This window comes from Myxine glutinosa, chromosome 1 (genome assembly GCF_964187855.1).
Source record: "Myxine glutinosa chromosome 1, kmMyxGlut1.1, whole genome shotgun sequence".
Classification (NCBI taxonomy): Eukaryota; Metazoa; Chordata; class Myxini; order Myxiniformes; family Myxinidae; genus Myxine; species Myxine glutinosa.
In genome coordinates, this window is record NC_136261.1 from 266,306,501 (window position 1) to 266,329,265 (window position 22,765).

A 22,765-nucleotide genomic window follows, 5' to 3' on the forward strand; every position below is an offset into this window, starting at 1 on the left:
TTCGTCGGGCTCGCGACTAAATCTGCAACTACCTGGGCGAGGATCTCGTCACTCATGTCGTCGATTCTGCATCTGATGGTGTCATTTGAGAGTGGAACGAGAGACAACTTGTTTTCAGCAGCTTTTCCCAGCATGATGTTGGCCATCTTCACCGCGGCCGGTTTGATGAGTGTCTCACCAACGGTGTGCGGTTTGCCCTGCTTTGCGATCAGATACGCAACTTCATACGACGTGGTGAGGATCGGTTTGTCAATGGGAACGAAGCCGAGAGTGGGCAAGGTACCACTTGCATCGAATCGGACTCTCTTCAATTTGAATTCATCCAGTGTTGCGTCTTTGTACTGCCCCTCGCCGTGCAGTTTTTTGAAGTGTTCCCGTAGTTTTGCTGGTGCTCGGCTGGAGTTGCTCAACTTGACATTGCAAAGCATGCATTGAGGACGCTGACTTCCGTCCCGTTCCGTCAAACACGTGAATCCGCACCGCACGTAATCCTCCGACCACTTCCTTTTTTTGCTCGACACACTGCAAAAAAAAAAAAAAAAAAGAAGTAACAAACTGATCTTAATTGAGTTCGGGCAAATAATTATATGACAAAAATGAAAAAAGGAACATGCTTAAATATAATTGTTACGGGGTCCTCCCCTTACCTCTGGTCTCGGTAGACCTCCGAACCCTGAAAGGGTCCCCGGCAGAAAGATATGTTATCCTTGGTTGAAATCAAGCAAATAATGAAACCCTCAATGGAACCAGCAAATGAAAGTCAAATCAATAATGCAACCCCACCAGGTTATGAACAAACAATAATATATTACTAGCCAAAACCCGTGGAACATCCACGGAAGGGAGGATGTGGTGTATGGATAGAGTGTACCATTATGGATGGCATAGGGGCTTTGCTTGTCCGAGTAAGAGTTAGGAAGAAAGATGAGAATGAAGAGTGCGTATATGAACAACGTATTCATTGCAATCTACTTAAATGACAGCGCTACAATATACTTTTGAAAAATGAATGGATTCGTAATAGGAATCGGCATAGCACCAGACGGCTTGCTTCGCCTTCACCCAGCAGATGCCAATACGATGGCGTCGTATCGGCAGTTAATCGGATGCTTTTGGGCCCCAAAGTCGACTAATTCAGATTTTTCGAGTATGGCTGTACGTGATAAACAAAGAGCGCGGTTGGAAGAAATTATGGTAAACCCACCTGATGAGGTTAGCGTACACCGCGATCGATGACACCGGCACAAATGCATGCTCAGGATTGTCCACTCAGTGGACGGCTTGCTGTCGCCTTCGACTGTCCAATCAGCGGACGGCTTGCTTCGCCCTCACCTAGCAGACGCCAATAAGATGGCGTCATATCGGCAGTTAATCGGATGCTTTTGGGCCCCAACGTCGGCTAATTCAGGTTTTTCAAGTATGTCTGTACATGATAAACAAAGAGCGCGGTTCGTAGATCGTAAATCCATTAGTGCCGTGGGCATCGGGTCACTGGGTGCGGCGTAATAGGGATAACAAAGTCGAGTCCTTACGCTATTATTATATAGATAAATCACACAAAAAGAGCCATACAACAATGGGGGCAATCAACCCTACTATCAAATCTTACGATGGTAACCTTATCAAGCCTCTTAACCCCAAACTCACGGCACCTTCCCAATGTCTCTGTACCCCTCCAAGGCGAAGTCCCAATGTCTCTGTACCCCTCCAAGGCGGCGTCGATGCGCTCCCACGATCGGGGAATCAAGGCCCGATCAAAGTCAATTGAGGCGTAGGCGGTCGAGGCGACCCCGAGGTCACGTGGTTCAGCACCCAGCAATACAGTGGTGGAAAGGAACCTCACAAAGACGCGCTCCGACGTACACGTTTGCGGTTCAATCCGCGAGCCTCCGTATAATTCTCAAGCACCCTTTCTTGCACAGCCGTCCCTGGCAAACCACCGGGGAATAATGCCCAGCCGACGTGACAAAAACCAGTTCACTGCAGGTTTCTCGCGTGGTGAAGATGGCGGACGGCTTTCACTCGAACCCGGGCTTTGAGGCAAGGATCCTCCGGAACCTCAATGAGGATACCCGACGACACAGGCTCCACCGCACTCCGGCGATATCTCTTATCGCCCGAACTTCCCTTCAAGGACGCAGAGTGCACTCGCACTGTACGTCGACCGCTCAGACCGGAGCTTCAACAAAAACGTCTGTTCACGATCTCCTACCGCCTCTTCTTCCTCCCTCCACCTCTTCCCGGTCACGATCCGGATTTCCGGCCACATTTTTATCAGGAGCGCTTTTAAATCTTTTAACTATAATAACCCTTTCCCTTCAACCACAATCACCAGAATACTTAGAACCAACAACAATAATCATAACCACAATCATTAGGGCCGAATCCGTAACAATAATCAGTACCCCTCTGAAAACTGAGAAATTTTAACGAAGAAAACATAACTTGTAGTTACGATGGCGGGATTTATTGTCTACTCAACTCTGTCACCTCAAATCCCATTATAATATTACAAAGAAAACTGCGAATTGTTAGTCATGAATTGCGACCAAAGGAGTTATATCACCTCCACCTAATTTTCTGAGTAATTTAATCATATTTTATAATCACCATCCACTTTTGACTTTAATATAACTCTGAACACGCCCTGCATATCCACAAACATTTCCAACTTACTTTTCAATTAATCAGTAACTCCAAAGTAAGGCGCGACCAATGACGCACGGCACACGGCAAGCTAATCGAAGCTATTCACTGGAATTTCCGAACACCTGCAAAGTCCAAATTCCAGTAAGTAAGTAAGCAAGTAAGCACAATCAACAGAATAATTAGCAAGTTGCTCATTGATTCAACTTACTACAGTCAGTGTGAAACAACTTATCTTAAACACAGACCAGAGAAACCATGAATGGGATGGGAATACAATTCCAAATAACATTTCCATTTGTTCGTAACATACATAGCAAAATAATAATAATATTAATAATAAGCGTAATTACACATAGATTCAAAATTGATACAAAACTAAAAAAAACAAATTGCAATGCGTTTCGGAGGACCTCCACCAAACCCCTGAGACTGGCTCACTGAACCCCTGGGGTTCGGTCGAACCCAGGTTAAGAACCACGGCTTTAAGAGAAGACTTTTTTTTTCTTTTTTCTTTTTTGTTGTATACAAGATCGAGGCTCGTGAAAGAGCGAACATTAATCACACAGAAAGACAAACCGACACATAAAACAAATAACATCGGGAGCGGTAGACAAGATGGGGAGAGAGGGGGAAGGACACAAACACAACATTTGAGAGCAGGGACCGAGAGACATGGAGACATCGAGCGATCTGTGGGAGGGAGAGGGCTTTGGGGGTGGGGGCATGGGAAGGTGGGGTGGGAGAGGTATAAAACATATGGACACTGCCAGGACTTCCAGGAAAGAAGTTGGAATTTCAAACAAGGTGGATCTGGGGTGAATTAGTGGGGGTAGAAAAGATCAAGGTTTTGGATGGGGGAAGATAAGAGATGGTGGTGAACAGCTGTTTTAAAGACCTGGAGGGAGGAGTGGGATTGAAGGGAGTGTGGGAGTTTGTTCCAGAGGCGGGAGAAAAGAGGAATGAAAGAGTGAAGGTGAGCAGAGAGCCGAGATTTCGGCAGTTTAACCATCAGAGGGTTGCTGGCAGATCTTGTGCGACCTGTAGGAATATTTGGGGGACAGAGCACAGAGAGAGCTGGGGGAGCAAGGCCGGAGAGGAGTCGGTAGAAGACATGTTTCTTCTTACATGTTTGGGAGATTAGACCCTAATGACGTCTCTCCGGCCGATGACGTCTTTCATTTCAATGACGTCTTTCAACCACAGCACCATTAAGACCCTATGGACTCTTAAGACCCTTAAAACCTCTGAAGCCCCCCTAAGAACCTGATAAGGCCTTTAAGACCCTCAATATCCTGAATACTCTTTAAGACCACAGAGACCATTTAGACCTGGAAGACCCATTTATCCACCGGCATTGCCTCAACTCACAATTTTGTATAAACCCAAACCAGCATCGCCTTAACTCACCATTTTAAATAAACCCTTCTGTCCCCCGCTTTGCCGGATCTCTTGCTCCCATTTCTCAGTCCCTCTACCCACCCCCGACTGCCTCCCCTCCCCCAAGCAACGCTGGGGTAACCCTGTTTGTTACCAATAACATTGTAGAGCGCTCACCAAGTAGCTTAAGCACTCCAATGAAATGGCTGATAAGGAATGGTTGGCTTGGCAAGCAATTAGCGATTCGTACTTATGAAGATCAGGCATTCGATGATGAGTGTTTGGAGTTCACTCGTTCCATCGTTGCTTTAATTTATGTAATCCGCCAAATTATTTTGCCTTCATAACAGAAATTTCCCCACAGAGTACCCAGGCTCGGCTGTGGAAGCTTTCCTGTCAATCCTGCTGGTTAATTTGTTGTGAGGGGGGAAATAAAATGGCACAGAATTTCTAGCCGACAAGGCATTGCTCAAGGCACCGCACGTCGTACCACATGCATGTGGGGGGAAGTTTAAAGAAGAAGAATTATCAGAAGCAGATTGTTTCTCCGTAATGTTTTCCGGGTTTGCGGAAATGAAATAAAGGCACCGACACTAGCGTTTATAAGTGTTGCGATGTAAGCAGGAATACAGCGATTCATAGGTATGAAGATCATCTATATCGCCATTCATAGATATGAAGCTTTATTGTACAGAAACCGACCTGTTCTGAGGAAAGGCGTATTTAAGTTGAGTGGACAAAATGGCAGAATTAAGACCCTAAGCTGAGCGACCTGAATGCAGGCTGACCAAAGGTAAGCCTGTTTGCATAAATGATCTTCAAAAACACCCAGTTTTCATTCATGTAATCACTTGGAGGTCGAGAAGTATGCATGCAAAGTTTGGGGCCGCTAGGTTTCATGGTTTTGGGATTATGGAGGAAACGGACACATGCACACATACATACACATACTGGACACGGTGTGCTTTAAAAAATAATGACTGCACCTTACGAAGAGACATGATTATGCACCAAAGTAAGAAGCTGAGGAGGTACTAACTGTCTCACCACCATCACAGACAATACTTCAGAGGAGAAAACTACAAACGGAAACCTGGAGTGTTGAGAAGGAGATAATTCTCCAATGCAAGATGTATTCCATACATGAGGCATGGGGGAGTAAAGGTAAGGGTGAACGGTTCAGGAACCAGCTGAAAAAAAACGAAACTGGCCACTAGGGCGGAGACAGTCCCCTTGATAAATTTGAGGTCTTTTCAACAATTAAAAGATATCTAGATAAAGATAGAATAGAATAGATTACATCTAGGGCAAGGCAACAAGACAACAAGAGAGATTCGAGTGAGGAGAGCTAAGTGGTCGCTTGAAGGTGAAGACAGTGATGGCAGGAATTTGGCCGACATGGCATGAGAAGATGTTTTGGCTGTGCAACGAGACGGGGGACAAAACCCCGACATAGAGCCAGACCAAAGGCGACGAAGAAAGAGTGTGGCAAAAAGAAAGAATGATGGTATCCCCATGAAAGAGGGGCAAGACCGGTTCAGAGACAAAAACCAGGTGACTCGGGCACAAACAAAGGGGAAAATAATGGGAAAGGCAGATGGTGATGGGCAGAAAGATAAGGAAGAGCAGCAGAATGATGGAGAGGAGGATGGTGAAGATGATGAAGAGCAGCATACACTGGAAGAAGAGGTAGCCAACAAAATAGAAGAGATAACACTGATAAAACTCAGAGAAAGACCAAAACTTTATCGCATAGAAAACAATAAACGGACAAAAATCTTAGTGAGGTGGGACAAAAATCGGACGGACAAAAAACGGTCATTTAAATTGCTACGTCTCTCCGAAAAGACCGACTGGACAACCCTCCCATCTACTTTCTGAACAGTCCTCTCCAAGAAGTTCTGTCACTCAATATTTTGGGTCTCACTATCTGCCATGATCTTTCCTGGGAAAACCACATTTCCAAGCTGGCCTCCAAAGCCAGTCGCCGACTGGGCATCCTCCGTCGTGCGAAGTCCTTCCTTGGCACACCTGAGCTCCTCACTACATACAAGGCTTTCATCTGCAGCTCAATGGAATACTGTTCTCCCCTCTGGGCTGGTGCTCCTGCCTCACACCTCGCTCGGCTTCACGCTGTTCAAACCAAAGCTTTCAGAATCATTGGAATCTCCTGCGATGAAGTTAACTCCAAGGACCTTTCACTCACTCACCGCAGGCAGGTTGGTGGTCTTTCTGTCTTCTACCGACTCCTCTCTGGCCTTGCTCCCCCAGCTCTATCTATGCTCTGTCCCCGTAATATTCCTACAGGTCGCACAAGATCTGCCTGCACCCCTCTGATGGTTAAACTGCCAAAATCTCGGGTCTCTATTCACCTTCATTCCTCTTTTCTCCCACCTCTGGAACAAACTCCCCCACTCTCTTCAATCCCACTCCTCCCTGCAGGTCTTTAAAACAGCTATTCACCACCATCCCTTATCTTCCCCCATCCAAAACCTTGATCTCTTCTATCCCTGCTAATTCACCCCAAAAACTATTTTGGGGGGTTTCCCCCCAAAAAAGCAAATACCTATTTTGGGGGGAACCCCCGCCCCCTATAGACCCCCAAAGGGGCAGATTTTTTAAAATGCCGTGAACAAACTTCCGTGCATCACCGGTGATGAAGGTTGTAGTCAAGTTTCATCGAAATAGTGTGTGTAGTTTCAGAGGAAAAAGCAAATTCCTATTTTGGGGGTCAAACCTGGATGCACTTTGACCCCCAGTAGACACCCTCAGACCCCAATTTTTTTAATGCCGTGAATAAACCTTAGTCACAACACAACAAATATAATTTGTGGTAAGTTTGGTCACAATCCCATCAGCGGTTTCAGATAAGAGGTTTCAAGTGTTTAGGGATGGACTGACGGACGACGCGCCATTCGTTCCAGGTGAGCTAAAAAAAAACTATGACGTAGGAAACAACAGGAGAAAACAAAACCACATGTTTGAAAGTAACCCAGAGAGATTTTACCGTGAATTGGGGGAAACAAAAGCAGAGTGTGTCAACTCTCCTGAAAAAGAAAAACTGGAAAAATCCTGGAAAGGAATTTTTGAAGATCGAAAAGAACACAAGGAAGCAGAATGGATCGCAAACTTGGAAAAGGAGAAGCAACATCTCGAGGAAATGCCCCCATTGATTCATTGATGAAGAGAAAATTGGAAAACAACTTCAAAAACATGCCAAACTTCACGAGCCCAGGCCCAGATGGAATTCTACATTTCTGGCTAAAACAACTTGATGCTCTTCACAATAACTACGCCAGGATATTTAACGAACTGATCCAAGAGGAAAAGGCATGAATGGCTCGGAGAAGGGAACACCTTTCTCATCCCAAAAACTGAGAAAACCTAACCTCCCAAAAATACCAGCCAATAACTTGCCCACCAACCACACACAAACTGCTGACAGGAATCATTACAGAATTGATGTACCATCATCGAACACAGCAAGGAGGTGTAGAGGCAGAGCAAATGGGAGGGAAGAGAGGTTGTTGTGGAACAATGGACCACCTACTACTGAACAAGGCCATACTTGAAAATTGCAAAATGCGAAGAACTAAAGTGTCCACTAAATTGCTTCTCCTGTCTGATGCCCACTATCTGTCTATCCTGTCTTATGTCCACAATCTGTCTCTCCTGTCTTATGTCCACTATCTGTCTATCCTGTCTCATGTCCACTATCTGTCTATCCTGTCTGATGCCCACTATCTGTCTCTCCTGTTTGATGCCCACTATCCATCTCTCCTGTCTGATACCCACTATCCGTCTCTCCTGTCTTATGTCCACTATCTGTCTATCCTGTTTGATGCCCACTATCTGTCTATCCTGTCTCATGTCCACCATCTGTCTATCCTGTCTGATGCCCACTATCCATCTCTCCTGTCTTATGTCCACTATCTGTCTATCCAGTCTTATGTCCACTATCTGTCTATCCTGTCTTATGTCCACTATTATGTCCACCTTGATCTTTTCTACCCCTGCTAATTTCACCCCAGATCCACTTTTTTGAAATACCAACTTCTTTCCTGGAAGTCCTTGCTGTGTCCTTGTGTTTTATACTTCTCCCACCCCTCCACCCCCCCTTCCCACACCTCCTCCCCCCAAGCCCTCTCCCTCCCACAGATCTCCCGATGTCCCTGCTCTCAAATGTTGTGTTTGTATGCCTCCCCTTCTCTCCCCCATCTTGTCTACCGCTCCCCTTATTATATACTTTGCTTGTCTGTGATTTTTTTTGTGTGATAAATGTTAGCTCGTTCACAAGCCTCGATTCTGTATACAAAAAAAAAAAAAATCTGTCTATCCTGTCTGATGCCCACTATCTGTCTATCCTGTCTGATGCCCACTATCTGTCTCTCCTGTCTTATGTCCACTATCCGTCTCTCCTGTCTGATGCCCACTACCTGTCGCTCCTGTCTGATACTATCCGTCTCTCCTGTCTGATGCCCCACTATCTGTCTCTCCTGTCTGATACCCACTATCGGTATCTCCTGTCTGATACCAACTATCCGTCTCTCCTCTCTGACGCCCACTATCTGTCTCTCCTGTCTGATGCCCACTATTTGTATCTCCTGTCTGATATCCACTATTTTCTCTCCTGTCTGATACCCACTATCTGTCTCTCTGTCTGATACCCACTATCTGTCTCTCCTGTCTGATACCCACTATCCGTCTCTCCTGTTTGATGCCCACTATCTGTCTCTCTGTCTGATACCCACTATCTGTCTCTCCTGTCTGATACCCACTATCCGTCTCTCCTGTCTGATACCCACTATCTGTCTCTCCTGTCTGATACCCACTATCCGTCTATCCTGTCTGATACCCACTATCCGTCTCTCCTGTCTGATACCCACTATCTGTCTCTCCTGTCTGATACCCACTATCCGTCTCTCCTGTCTGATACCCACTATCTGTCTCTCCTGTCTGATACCCACTATCCGTCTCTCCTGTCTGATACCTACTATCCGTCTCTCCTGTCTGATACCCACTATCCGTCTCTCCTGTTTGATGCCCACGATCTGTCTCTCCTGTTTGATGCCCACGATCTGTCTCTCCTGTTTGATGCCCACTATCTGTCTCTCCTGTTTGATACCCACTATCTGTCTCTCCTGTCTGATGCCCACTATCTGTCTCTCCTGTTTGATGCCCACTATCCGTCTCTCCTGTTTGATGCCCACTATCCGTCTCTCCTGTTTGATGCCCACTATCCGTCTCTCCTGTTTGATGCCCACTATCTGTCTCTCCTGTTTGATGCCCACTATCTGTCTCTCCTGTTTGATGCCCACTATCTGTCTCTCCTGTCTGATGCCCACTATCTGTCTCACTTGTCTGATGCCCACGATCTGTCTCTCCTGTCTGATGCCCATTATTTGTCTCTCCTGTCTGATAACCACTATCTGTCTCTCTGTCTGATACCCACTATCTGTCTCTCCTGTCTGATACCCACTATCCGTCTCTCCTGTCTGATGCCCACTATCTGTCTCTCCTGTCTGATGCCCACTATCTGTCTCTCCTGTCTGATGCCCACTATTTGTCTCTCCTGTCTGATAACCACGATCTGTCTCTCTGTCTGATACCCACTATCTGTCTCTCCTGTCTGATACCCACTTTCCGCCCCGCCTGTTTGATACCCACTATTTGTATCTCCTGTCTGATGCCCACTATCTGTCTCTCCTGTCTGATACCCACTATCTGTCTCTCCTGTCTGATACCCACTATCTGTCTCTCCTGTCTGATACCCACTATTTGTATCTCCTGTCTGATGCCCACTATTTGTATCTCCTGTCTGATACCCACTATTTGTATCTCCTGTCTGATACCCACTATTTGTATCTCCTGGCTGATGCCCACTATCTGTCTCTCCTGTCTGATACCCACTATTTGTATCTCCTGTCTGATACCCACTATTTGTATCTCTTGTCTGATGCCCACTATCTGTCTCTCCTGTCTGATGCCCACTATTTGTATCTCCTGTCTGATGCCCACTATTTGTATCTCCTGTCTGATACCCACTATCTGTCTCTCCTGTCTGATACCCACTATCTGTCTCTCCTGTCTGATACCCACTATTTGTATCTCCTGTCTGATGCCCACTATCTGTCTATCCTGTCTGATGCCCACTATTTGTATCTCATGTCTGATACCCACTATTTGTATCTCCTGTCTGATACCCACTATTTGTATCTCCTGTCTGATGCCCACTATCTGTCTCTCCTGTCTGATACCCACTATTTGTATCTCCTGTCTGATACCCACTATTTGTATCTCCTGTCTGATGCCCACTATCTGTCTCTCCTGTCTGATGCCCACTATTTGTATCTCCTGTCTGATACCCACTATTTGTATCTCCTGTCTGATGCCCACTATCTGTCTCTCTTGTCTGATACCCACTATTTGTATCTCCTGTCTGATACCCACTATTTGTATCTCCTGTCTGATACCCACTATCTGTCTCTCCTGTCTGATACCCACTTTCTGCCCCGCCTGTTTGATACCCACTATTTGTATCTCCTGTCTGATGCCCACTATCTGTATCTCCTGTCTGATACCCACTATTTGTATCTCCTGTCTGATACCCACTATCTGTCTCTCCTGTCTGATACCCACTATTTGTATCTCCTGTCTGATGCCCACTATCTGTCTCTCCTGTCTGATACCCACTATTTGTATCTCCTGTCTGATACCCACTATTTGTATCTCCTGTCTGATGCCCACTATCTGTCTCTCCTGTCTGATACCCACTATTTGTATCTCCTGTCTGATACCCACTATTTGTATCTCCTGTCTGATACCCACTATCTGTCTCTCCTGTCTGATACCCGCTTTCTGCCCCGCCTGTTTGATACCCACTATTTGTATCTCCTGTCTGATACCCACTATCTGTCTCTCCTGTCTGATACCCGCTTTCTGCCCCGCCTGTTTGATACCCACTATTTGTATCTCCTGTCTGATACCCACTATCTGTCTCTCCTGTCTGATACCCACTATTTGTATCTCCTGTCTGATACCCACTATCTGTCTCTCCTGTCTGATACCCGCTTTCTGCCCCGCCTGTTTGATACCCACTATTTGTATCTCCTGTCTGATACCCACTATCTGTCTCTCCTGTCTGATACCCGCTTTCTGCCCCGCCTGTTTGATACCCACTATTTGTATCTCCTGTCTGATAACCACGATCTGTCTCTCCTGTCTGATACCCACTATTTGTATCTCGTCTGATGCCCAGTATCTGTCTCTCCTGTCTGATACCCACTATTTGTCTCTCCTTCCGATTCCCACTGTCTCTCTCCTCCTCTCATCGTTTATTTAACGCTATTCGTTTTGTTGTTATAATTTGTTGTTATAATTTGTTGTTAAATAATCTCTCATTCAAACTTCCGTAAACGTCACCGCTCTCTACGCCCCGAATTTCTCACTTTCCCACATTCCCACCCATCATGGCCGAGTCGAGCGTCCAGTCCCAATCCCAGTCCCAGTCTCAAACCTCCACCGCTGCTGGTCCTGGTCCTCCCGAGATGGACCGCGCTGTGAACTTGCAGAGGATAGCGCAGCGCAAGGCCCAGGTCCGGGCCTACCCGCGGAGTAAACAGCTCGAAAAGCTGGGAATCTACTCGGCGTGTAAGGTGCGGGACCCTGTGCCCTCCATGTCTCGTTTGTGTTTAATGCGTCGAGCCTTTGTGCATGTGCGCAGTCACAGAGCCTCCGTGCATGTGCGCAGTCACAGAGCCTCCGTGCATGTGCGCAGTCACAGAGCCTCTGTGCATGTGCGCAGTCACAGAGCCTCCGTGCATGTGCGCAGTCACAGAGCCTCCGTGCATGTGCGCAGTCACAGCGACTCCGTGTATGTGCGCAGTCACAGAGACTCCGTGCATGTGCGCAGTCACAGAGCCTCGTGGTCGTGCATGTGCGCAGTCACAGAGTCTCCGTGCATGTGTGCAGTCACAGAGCCTCCGTGCATGTGCGCAGTCACAGCCTCCGTGCATGTGCGCAGTCACAGAGCCTCCGTGCATGTGCGCAGTCACAGAGCCTCCGTGCATGTGCGCAGTCACAGAGCCTCCGTGCATGTGCGCAGTCACAGAGACTCTGTGCATGTGCGCAGTCACAGACTCCGTACATGTGCGCAGTCGCAGAGCCTCTGTGAATGTGCAGTCACAGAGCCTTTGTGCATGTGTGCGGTCACAGAGCCTCCGTGCATGTGCGTGGTCACAGAGCCTCCATGCATGTGCAGTCACAGAGCTTTCGGGCATGTGCGCAGTCACAGAGCCTTCATGCATGTGCACAGTCACAGAGACTCCGTACATGTGCGCAGTCGCAGAGCCTCTGTGAATGTGCATAGTCACAGAGCCTTTGTGCATGTGTGCAGTCACAGAGCCTCTGTGCATGTGCGTGGTCACAGAGCCTCCGTGCATGTGCATAGTCACAGAGCCTTCATGCATGTGCACAGTCACAGAGCCTTCATGCATGTGCACAGTCACAGAGACTCTGTACATGTGCGCAGTCGCAGAGCCTCTGTGAATGTGCATAGTCACAGAGCCTCCGTGCATGTGCGTGGTCACAGAGCCTCCGTGCATGTGCATGGTCACAGAGCCTTCATGCATGTGCAGTCACAGAGCTTTCGGGCATGTGCAGAGTCACAGAGCCTTCATGCATGTGCACAGTCACAGTCAGTTTGAAATCACGACCAAGTGAGCAGCTGAGTGCATCAATTGTCGTCGTTGTTGCATGCAAAGGGTTGCTCTTTATCATACAAGTGAGGTCGTTCATGACCTGACATAGGAAAACAACACGAAGATGGTGAATATTCCGTTTAAAAGGTTGAATTGTTACAAATCCAAGCTAGTGTAGCGATAAGTGTCCTCCCTTCTTTGATCCCTGGATCCTGATCGATTCTACATTATATTTTGTTGGATTATATTTGACGATGTATTGGATTATCATGCTTGAATGCTGATATTGTTACTGATCTGTGAGCTCGGGGTGCATCACCATGGGGAATATGCTGTATTATCTCCAGGAGACTTTGGTCTGTTCAAAATGCTTTAACAAAATAGTGTGAGTACTGTCTTTGTCTGGTGTTCTGTTTATTTTCACAAACTCTATGGGACCGTTAGGAGGAGAAATATGTCATGGACTGAAAATATGTAGTCAGATCTAAGTTGTTGTGTACAAGCAGACTCATCTTCCCATTATTGTTTCGGTCAAATTTTTACATACAGTATCTATCTATAATTCCACTAATCTCTGTGTGTATGTTTGTTTGTACGTTTGTTTGTTTGTTTGTATGTCTGTGACCGCTGTTTCTCGACAACTACCGGTCCGATATACTTGAAACTTGCCAGGTATATTGCTGGGGACCCGAGGATGTGCCTTTTCAAGGTTTCATATTAATCGGACAATTACTTACCGAGCTATGTCCAAAAAACGATTCAACCAATCAGAGAGCAGCGAGCTATCGCGTGTGCCGAACGTGGCGGACACACTCTGCCTCGGATGGCACATTTGAGAGCGTATTCATTTATTTCACGTTTGCAAACTATGTTGCCGTTAAACTATGTTTTAAAACTAATAAAAACTAATTTGCGATTCATCGTAACTGCGATATACGACCTTCCGGACAGTGAGGACTGCACTTCCGGCATCCAATCACAGAACGCGTTATTGCGTAGGCGTGGCCGATGTGAGAGCGAGCTGATGCTGAGCCCAGCGCGTGCGCCATTACGGTACGTAATTCGATTTCTTCCGGAGAAAATAATAATTTCTCGATTTCTTATGCGCATTATTTCTCCCAATTCAGTCAGAGCGAAGGGCGGAAGCGAAGAGCGTTGTTTTTTTTGTTTACGGGCGTACGGGCGGGGTAGAGCGTACGGGTAGCGTTTTTTTTTTTTTTTGGCACATTTGAGAGCGTATTCATTTATTTCACGTTGGCAAACTATGTTGCCGCTATGTTGGCGTTAAACTATGTTTTAAAACTAATTAAAACTAATTTGCGATTCTTTCGCTTTCCTGCGCATTTGTGCACGCTATGGCGATTTCTTTACCAAACTCCGCTAGCCGTTAGCTTTGGACCAAACCATTTCATGTAAATAGAGGGGGGGGATTGTCACCGTACTCGCAAGCCGTTAGCTTTGGACCAAACCATTGCATGTAAATAGAGGGGGGGGGGGGATATACTTTTAGATATATATATAGTACGGGCATGCCCTAGTATATATAAAAGGAGTTGGAGCTCAGAGTAGAGTTGGTGGTGGTAAAGTTGAAAGATGAGGGACCCAGAGTACGTGTCACACTGGTGGAAAACCCGAGACGTGGCCCAGGAACCAAGAGGCGACCGGCGGAGTTTGGGGACGTGCCGGTGTTGGTCCTGCATCTTGAAGTTCCTCAGGACTCGTGAGCCGCTGGAATGGAGTTGTGATTTGGTATCATCCGTTTCCCCAGCCTGTGTGAATGTCCCCGCAGCGGAGCAGCTCAAATGGAAGCCTTTGAACTGTTATCGATGGTCTGCGCCACAGAACAGTGACATTGCACCTTTTCAATCTGCTCCTCAACATTACCTACCATTTGTTCTGCTCATAGACTCCATGTTCAGAAAAGACTTGGAAACTTTAGACTTGCGAAAATAAGTCTGAGATTTATATATCGATCTCGATTCCCTTTGTTCTGTTTGTGTTGTATGTATTGAGTTTATTTCATGTTTTATTAAAATACCTTGTACATATTGCCCCGTCCATAGCTAGTTAAGACCAGCCTTGGATGAATATCTGGGAACAGTTTTTACTCCCGAGGCGAGCAGCTGAATATATTGCGGTTATTTTACATGCGCGGGATGAAAGGATGCGAGACGTTTATCTTGTCGAAAAGACACGGGTTTATTCCCAAACCTAACGCCATGCAAACAAGACAATGAAAATACAACAATAAGGATTTAATAAAAAATAAAGCAAGGGGTGAAACAGTCGAAATAAACCTGAGGTAAAAACTAATTCCTACATAGGTACCTTACACAGACTGACTCAAAGATGGCCACACACGGGAAAGATAAAATAAAATAAAATGTCCTTTTTTTTTTTTACTGCCGGCACATAGCTCGTCCAATGAGTTCTTTTGGGACTGCCGACGGCCGAAGAAAGGCCCGCGCGTCGAAGCGTCCAAAAATGGCGGCACCGTGCATCGAAAACGCCAAGCATGAGGCAGGAAGTCAAGACGGCCTCCTTTCGATTCCTTAGCCTGACAAGCACAATGCGGCCGCAGCTCCCCCACAAACCCAGCAGTCACCAAAACCTCCTTTGCAATTGTTGCACCAGCTCTCCACAAAAGCACACCAACACAACCAAAATGGCCAGCGTGCATGATCTGATCTCCGAGTCTGTGACCAACAAAGCGCACTCTTCTTATTTTCTCTGGTCAGCCAATCGGGCTGTTTCCTTCCCAGTTTTCCCCACCCACGTTCTTGGTCCAATCACGTCCCTCAGGGCGTGGCCTGCCGGCTTTCTTGACTGCCCCCTTATTCTCCGCCACCCGTGGGCGGGGCTTTCGCCTGTTCGGTCCATTAGGGGGCGGGCCGTAGTGTGCGGAAACCTGTTTGCTTGCAGTGGATGGTTGTTATGGTTTAACGGTGGCTTTCATGGCCGGCCTTGTCAGAAAACGTAAATGGGAAAGATTACAGAGGGAAAGCATGCACTGGGGGAAATTATCCTTCGTCCCTACTACTAATTAGCACTGCTTCACCCCCGTGTGACGAACATTTAAATGACCTTAAGTTACAGTTTCCCTACTTAAGTACATCAATATTTTCCTATGCGTCCACAGTCCATGCTACATTTATACAGTGCTATCTTTCCTACGGTATTCTTTCACCACGTTTGTGGGGGGTAGGTGAACGGAGGTTTATGCTTTCACCCCTGTCTTGTCTGTGAGCAGGATATCTCAAACAGTTATGGACAGGTTCACATGAAACTCAATGGATTAAAGTTTGGTTAAGATCTGAGTCCTGATCCAGATACTACATATATATTTTATGATTCTTCATAATTAAGAGATGGAGCCAAAAATGATACACCGTATAGCATGAAATTTCAAAAAGTTTTGTCATAATCAGTCCAAAACTAGGTGGATGATTTGGTTTGGTTACAAGAACAAGCCAATTAGATTTAGATTTGCACCTGGATCCAGATCCAGCCTATGAGTGGGATACAAAACGTAAACTGTTCAGCCTGGTGGAGGTATGCGCTCTACTGAGTGCCGTTCTAGTTACCCTGCACACACCAAGCGAAAAACGGGGTTAAGCAATTTGTTCACTTCTGTCCGTATGTCCATCCACAAACGTCAGTTTATGATCGAGGAACAAGTTGACTTTAATTGAATGTTATATTTAAAACACGAATTGCAACCTGAATCAGAAAACAGACCTGCAGTTTAACATACATTGGCTCTGAATTCGTCCCGATCACACATGCGCAGAGGAGCGAGATAATTTTTTTTACTCTGTCTGCCTGTCTGACAAAATTGTCAGACAAGTCAAACAAAATTGAAAATCATTCCAAACAGGAAACTTACTGTTTTTAAGGATGTCATAAAGGACAAACAACAGGCACAAATAACTAATTTAACATGTTAAATAAGGTGGTGTAAAAGATTGCATCAATGGTGGTGAGCATACGAACTTTTGTTAATACAACCTTTAATTACCCATGTCAGAGTAGAGGGTATTGCATTTGACCCCGTTTGTTACTTGGGGGGAAAAAAAAAATTTTGGGACAAGTATGTTGATCACTCCGGTTTGTTTCTGTTTGTGTGTGTGTTTGTCTGTCCGCTCACTTAAACTTGCCTACAGGTCACAATTTTAAACCGATCTTCAGGAAACTTCACCAAATGGTACAGTTCGTGGTCCGACAAAATCCTATATATTTTTGAGGTCAAAAGTTCAACATAGGCCAAATTTCTAACGTTGTCAATTTTCATCCGATTAACTTAATTTGAAGACTATTTGCATATCAGGTCACAGAATTCAACCACCAATTATTTGTGAGGTCAAAAGGATGTTCTACCCGTCTACCGAGTGCCATTCTCTTTTGTTCTCTTTTGCCAAGTGTTGCTCTATGAGTGATTTTTCATGTTTGTCCACACAGAATAAATATGATTTTTCTCTGCAACAGTTGGTCCGATTGACAGGAAATTTTCACCATAGGTGCACCTCCTCCTGTAGAATTTTGTAAATTATAATTATGACGTCATAAGTCACGTGGTAAGGACCCCATCTTGGAAAAATCTAAAGAAATTGCACATCTATATCTCCGAAAGCGCTGCATAGAAAAAATTGAGACATGTCTCATTGTAAAGAACTCTCCATGGGGAATAACATATGTTAATGATGTCATAGGTGCCTCCATTATATCATAATTCGACAAGTACAAAACTTCATCCGATCAAGATGAAATTTCTTGAGTGCCATGTCGGGATAAATTGGTGGAGAAAAAAAAAGAATTATGACGTAATTTGTCACGTGGTTCGGCCGCCATATTTGTTTTAGCACACAAGCTTTAAAACCCACTAAAACATGTCCTGGTGAGGGTCTGCAATCTTTGATTGCTCTTCCTTGTTGTTACTGTATTCACTGCTGTTATTGGTGCATAATAAAATCTGTGATTTGTATTAAACCCTTTGAACCATTTGAGTTTATAATGACATATGACCTTAGTTGTCTGTTATACCATTTCATCCTTAATTATTCCCACTTCAGGCTGATGATGATTCATGTACATGCAATGGCTGGAAGAACCCGAACCAGGTGTCAAACCTGTCTGCAGTTGATGTGCAGCAAAGTGTGTCATCTCTCACAGACCCCTGCAGAAGTTGTAACCACTTCCTGGGTGTGTACCTCATCTGATGGCTTTCGTTGCATTTACCAGTTTAACCTGAAATGGGCCCCTTTTGAGATTTATAATTTGAAGTAATAGTTAAATTGACATTTTGCTGGCCTGGTGTTGGCTTAACGGTGAAGGTTTTTTTGTTTTTAACTCAACTAGACTATGTCCAGCTGAGTTTTTGTCGACACCTAGTGTCCATCATCCGTCTGTCATCTGTCTGTATGTCGTCTGTAAACAATTCGACGTCTACGCTCTAAAAGTCACAAATATTGATTAAATTTGATGGAACTTCTTATGCAGCATCTTTAAGACATAAACTAGTTTGGGATTGCATTTGGGCGTTGCACGCCCAAAAATGGGCGTGGCAGGGCGGCCATATTGAAAAATTAATTTTTGTCAATCTGGTACTTCCTAATGTAGCTAGAAGGCTGAAACTTGGTGTGTAGACAGTATGTAACAAACCTCGACACATATATTACGGGTTTTGACGATGTCCGAAAAATTACCTCGTCGTGACCTATGACATGACTTGACCCATAAACATCAGTTTGGACGACGTCCAAGCTCTAAAAGTCACAAATACTGATTAAATTTGATGAAACTTGTGCCTTTTGCCACTTAAACTCAATTTGTTCTAGTTTCCTGTTTAAACATGAGATACCTTCAACATTACTGTACCTCTTTAGCACATATAAACTATATAGTTTGTGGTTCTATTCTGCATATTCTAACCATATTGATATAGACCAGTTGAGTTCAGGTTCCCTGGAACCTCTAGTTTTTAATTTATGGAAATTGCCCCAAACAAGGCATAAAGCCACTCTAGGTAAGGGGCTAATATAAGCTTAGAAAAAGATAAGGATAAAGCAAAATAAAAATAAAGAAATAAAGAAAAAATAGCCAGAAAACATCCAAGACACAGGAAGTAGCAGAAGTCAGGTAAAATGTGATGAATCCTCAAACATGTAGGAAGTAGGAATTGACATTCCTCTTGAAGCTGAATAGATCATAGGATAATGGGAAAGCATGTTACACGGAGTGAATTCCAGAGCGAGACAGCACAAGGAATAAAACTATCTGCATGGCTTTTCGTGCTTTGGATCAGCTATAGTGTACATGGGTGTGCAGAAATGGCAAACCGAGTCTTGTGTCCAAACACTCGTATGGGAGGAACCAAGTTAGAAAGTCCAGCAGAACATTTGACATGAAAATATCTGTAGAACAAACCAAGAGTGGCAACTGACCTATGGTGAGAGAGTGGTTGAAGAGTTCAACCCATCTCTGCACCAACTGGGCTGACTATGCGTTTCTGGAGCCTATCAAGTAAAGATAAGTGGCAAGCTGGTGCTCCAGCCCAAACGTGGCAAGAGTATTCCATGAGGGGACGTATGAAAAGATGTGAACATTTATGAAAATTGTGACCTGCAGGCGACTGACATACAGACAGACAAACAACGGACAGACAAACAACGGACAGACAAACAACGGACAGACAAACAACGGACAGACAAACAACGGACAGACAAACAACGGACAGACAAACAACGGACAGACAAACAACGGACAGACAAACAACACAGACAGAATAGCGCACAAGACCAACCAATATACTTGAAAAATCTTTGATTTTTGCAAGTAAAAAAACATGCAGTAAGACACATCAGAACTTGTGACAAATCAGATATAAAATCTGCAGCAAAGCAGTGTATTACATTCAAAACATGGCACAGACTATAGTTCCGTAGAATGGCTAAACCAGTTGAATAAACACAAATATTCAATCCAAAGAGCTTCCTATGACTGATTCCAAAGCCACAGTAAAAAAATTATCAAAGACTTTTGTTCACAACATGATGTTGAATACGAATACGAACCTCTTTCCCCCACCACTCCTCCCTCCCCTCTGCCCCAAAACGAGGTAGGCACATTGGTGGACACAAAAGAAGGTGCTGCGGCACAAAAATGGAAATGACTGCACTTGACTGGTCCTCTTGATTAATAATGTCTTTCTTGGTTTTTTTGTGTTTTTCAAATCCTTTTTTTTCTATTTTTGCACATTTCCAGGTTCAATATATCAAGCAATGTGAAGGATTATCTCATATTATTTGAGAAAATTAAAGTACTGTCGCGTTGACGAGTCGACTAACGTCAGCCATCGTGCCAAGAGTCTTTGGCCCTCACGAATGACCTAACAATCTCTGAATTTATACTGTATGCATTAAATGGTATTATTTCCCCCAAGGGTCACTCAATTACAAACCAAATTTGGCAGTTGTTCTGAACGTATGGGAAGACGTTCTTACAAATAATAATGATTTATTAAAAACAAGCTGAATGCACCTAGCGTTGCCTGGGTTCTTTTTGAATGAATTTAATCTTCTGTACATAGGTCTTGCTACTATAACTCAGCTTTTACTCGCAGCCGTAGAAGATTGACTACGATAATTCAGCTCAGCTTTTAATTGCGAAATGGGCCCAGCCCGGCCGATGCGGCCTCGACCGGCCTCACCACCTAGCCTATAACCTTCCCGGGGCCCGTCCCGTCATTTTTTGTTTCAGAGGTTTCCTCCTATCTTTCACCATTCAGGAGATTAGCGCATGCAGACAAACAAACAAACAAACAAAAACTTTCTTTGATATATATATACAGTCACGTGAAAAAGTAAGTACACCCCATGTAAAGTTTTGACTTTTTCAACATATTTCAACATACAGCTATTTGATCTTCATTTCAACAATATTGATAGATAAAGGTGATATAATATAACAAATATCATGAAACATTTACATTTTGTAGTCAATTGTATAATTTAAATAAACATAAATGCAAATTTCGCATGTGGAAAAAGTAAGTACACCCTTGGCTCCAATAGGTGGTATTGCCCCCTTTGGCAGAAACAACCTCAAGTAGGCGTTTCTTATAACTGTCTACCACTCTCTGACATCGACTGGGAGAAATTTTTGCCCACTTTCAGCTGTGCGATCGTTGAGGGGTTTCTTGCATGCACAGCTCGTTTCAAATCCACCCACAATGTCTCGATGGGATTTAGATCTGGGCTTTGACGGCCATTCCAGAACCCTCCATTTCTTGCTTTTCAGCCATTCCTTGGTGGATTTACTGGTATGTTTAGGGTCATTGTCATGTTGCAAGATCCACCTTCGGTTGAGCTTCAACATTCCAACAGATGTCCTCACATTATCCTCAAGCACCCTCTGGTACAATGAAGAATTCATAGTGGATTCTATGATGGTGAGCTGCCCAGGCTCTGATGCAGCAAAGCTGCCCCAAACCATAATATTTCCACCACCATGCTTTACATTTGGTATCAGGTTCTTGTGGTCAAATGCTGTCTTTGGTTTTCGCCAAACATGTCTTCTGGTACTGTGGCCAAATAGCTCTACCTTTGACTCATCTGTCCAGAGCACATTGCTCCAGAAGTGCTGGTCTTTGCCGAGGTGTTCATTGGCAAACTTTAGCCTTTCCCCGATGTTCTTTCTGGACAGCAAAGGTTTCCTCCTGGCACACCTCCCAAGTCGATCAAATTTGTGCAGCCTCTTTCTAATGGTAGACTCGTGCACTTTGACATCAACAGTGGCAAGAGCTACCTGCAGGTCCGGTGATGACATTCTGGGGTTATTAGAGACTTCTTTCAGCATCTTGCGGTCTGCTCTTGGGCTTAACTTGCTGGGGCGGCCTGGCCTGAACAAGTTGGCAGTTGTTTGGAATCTTCTCCACTTGTAGATGATCTTCCGGACAGTCGAATGATTGATTTCAAATTGTTTGGAGATCTTTTTAAATCCCTTCCCAGACTCGTAGGCATCTATAACCTTCTTTCTGAAGGCCTCAGAAAGCTCTTTTGATCTCGGCATGGTGACGCCACACACTTCAACAACAAAGAGCAAACCAAACTAAATGTCTGAGGTTTAAATAAGACAGGTTCCACCAAGATCCGCTCCAACGATGTTCTAATCATTTGCACCTGAGCTGGTGCACCTGATTCTAATTTTAGGTATTTGAAGTTGTGATAAATGTAGGGGTGTACTTACTTTTTCCCACATGCGAAATTTGCATTAATGTTTATTTAAATTTTACAATAGACTACAAAATGTAAATGTTTCATGATATTTGTTATATTATATCACCTTTATCTATCAATATTGTTGAAATGAAGATCAAATAGCTGTATGTTGAAATGTGTTGAAAAAGTCAAAACTTTACATGGGGTGTACTTACTTTTTCACGTGACTGTATATATATATCGAAGAAGAAGAAGATAGATAATAAAGGAGATGAAGATAGACAAGAAGCTATAAATAAATGGAACAGATCCCATTAATTGCACCAAAATACCGGATTCATACAAGGTAAGGGAACACAGGTGTTCGACATAAATATAATGACATAAATTGCCTGTCCACATGTGTCCATAAAAACAAAACCACCCTCGTTTGGTTCACTGTAAAATGAAAGCCTCCTTTCAATCAACTTCAAGAGTGTTTGGCATACTGTCCACGCTTTCCAAATGCGAGTTGTCAAGAGTGAGGCAAGAGTGGAATATTAACTCCACAACAGTCAGTGAAGAAAAAACATAGGGACAATACCCCTGGCGTTCACCTGGAAGAATAGACGGTATACTACACTGACTAAAGGTATTTTAAACCAATTTCAATGGTTGCTATAAGACAGGGCAGCATGTAGAATCATACTAACATAATCATAAGACTTTAAACAAACAAAGAAAAAAAACACCTATTTTGGGGGGCCCTCCCCATACCATACACCTCCTCAGATCCCAATTTTTCTAATGCCTTGATCAAACTTCGGTACATCACGGGTGATGAAG

At 44.5% G+C, this 22,765-nt stretch overlaps 1 protein-coding gene across 1 annotated transcript in view; it reads left to right on the plus strand.

Moving 5' to 3' along the window:
- Positions 1 to 11,462: 11,462 nt before the first annotated feature.
- The window catches only part of LOC137437052 (histone acetyltransferase KAT2A), a 30,427-nt gene continuing 19,124 nt past the window's right edge, over positions 11,463 to 22,765 (plus strand). The window contains 2 exon segments of the mRNA XM_078786647.1: positions 11,463 to 11,681; positions 17,795 to 17,924. Coding sequence (XP_078642773.1) covers positions 11,496 to 11,681; positions 17,795 to 17,924 — 316 coding nt within the window. The 5' untranslated portion in view covers positions 11,463 to 11,495.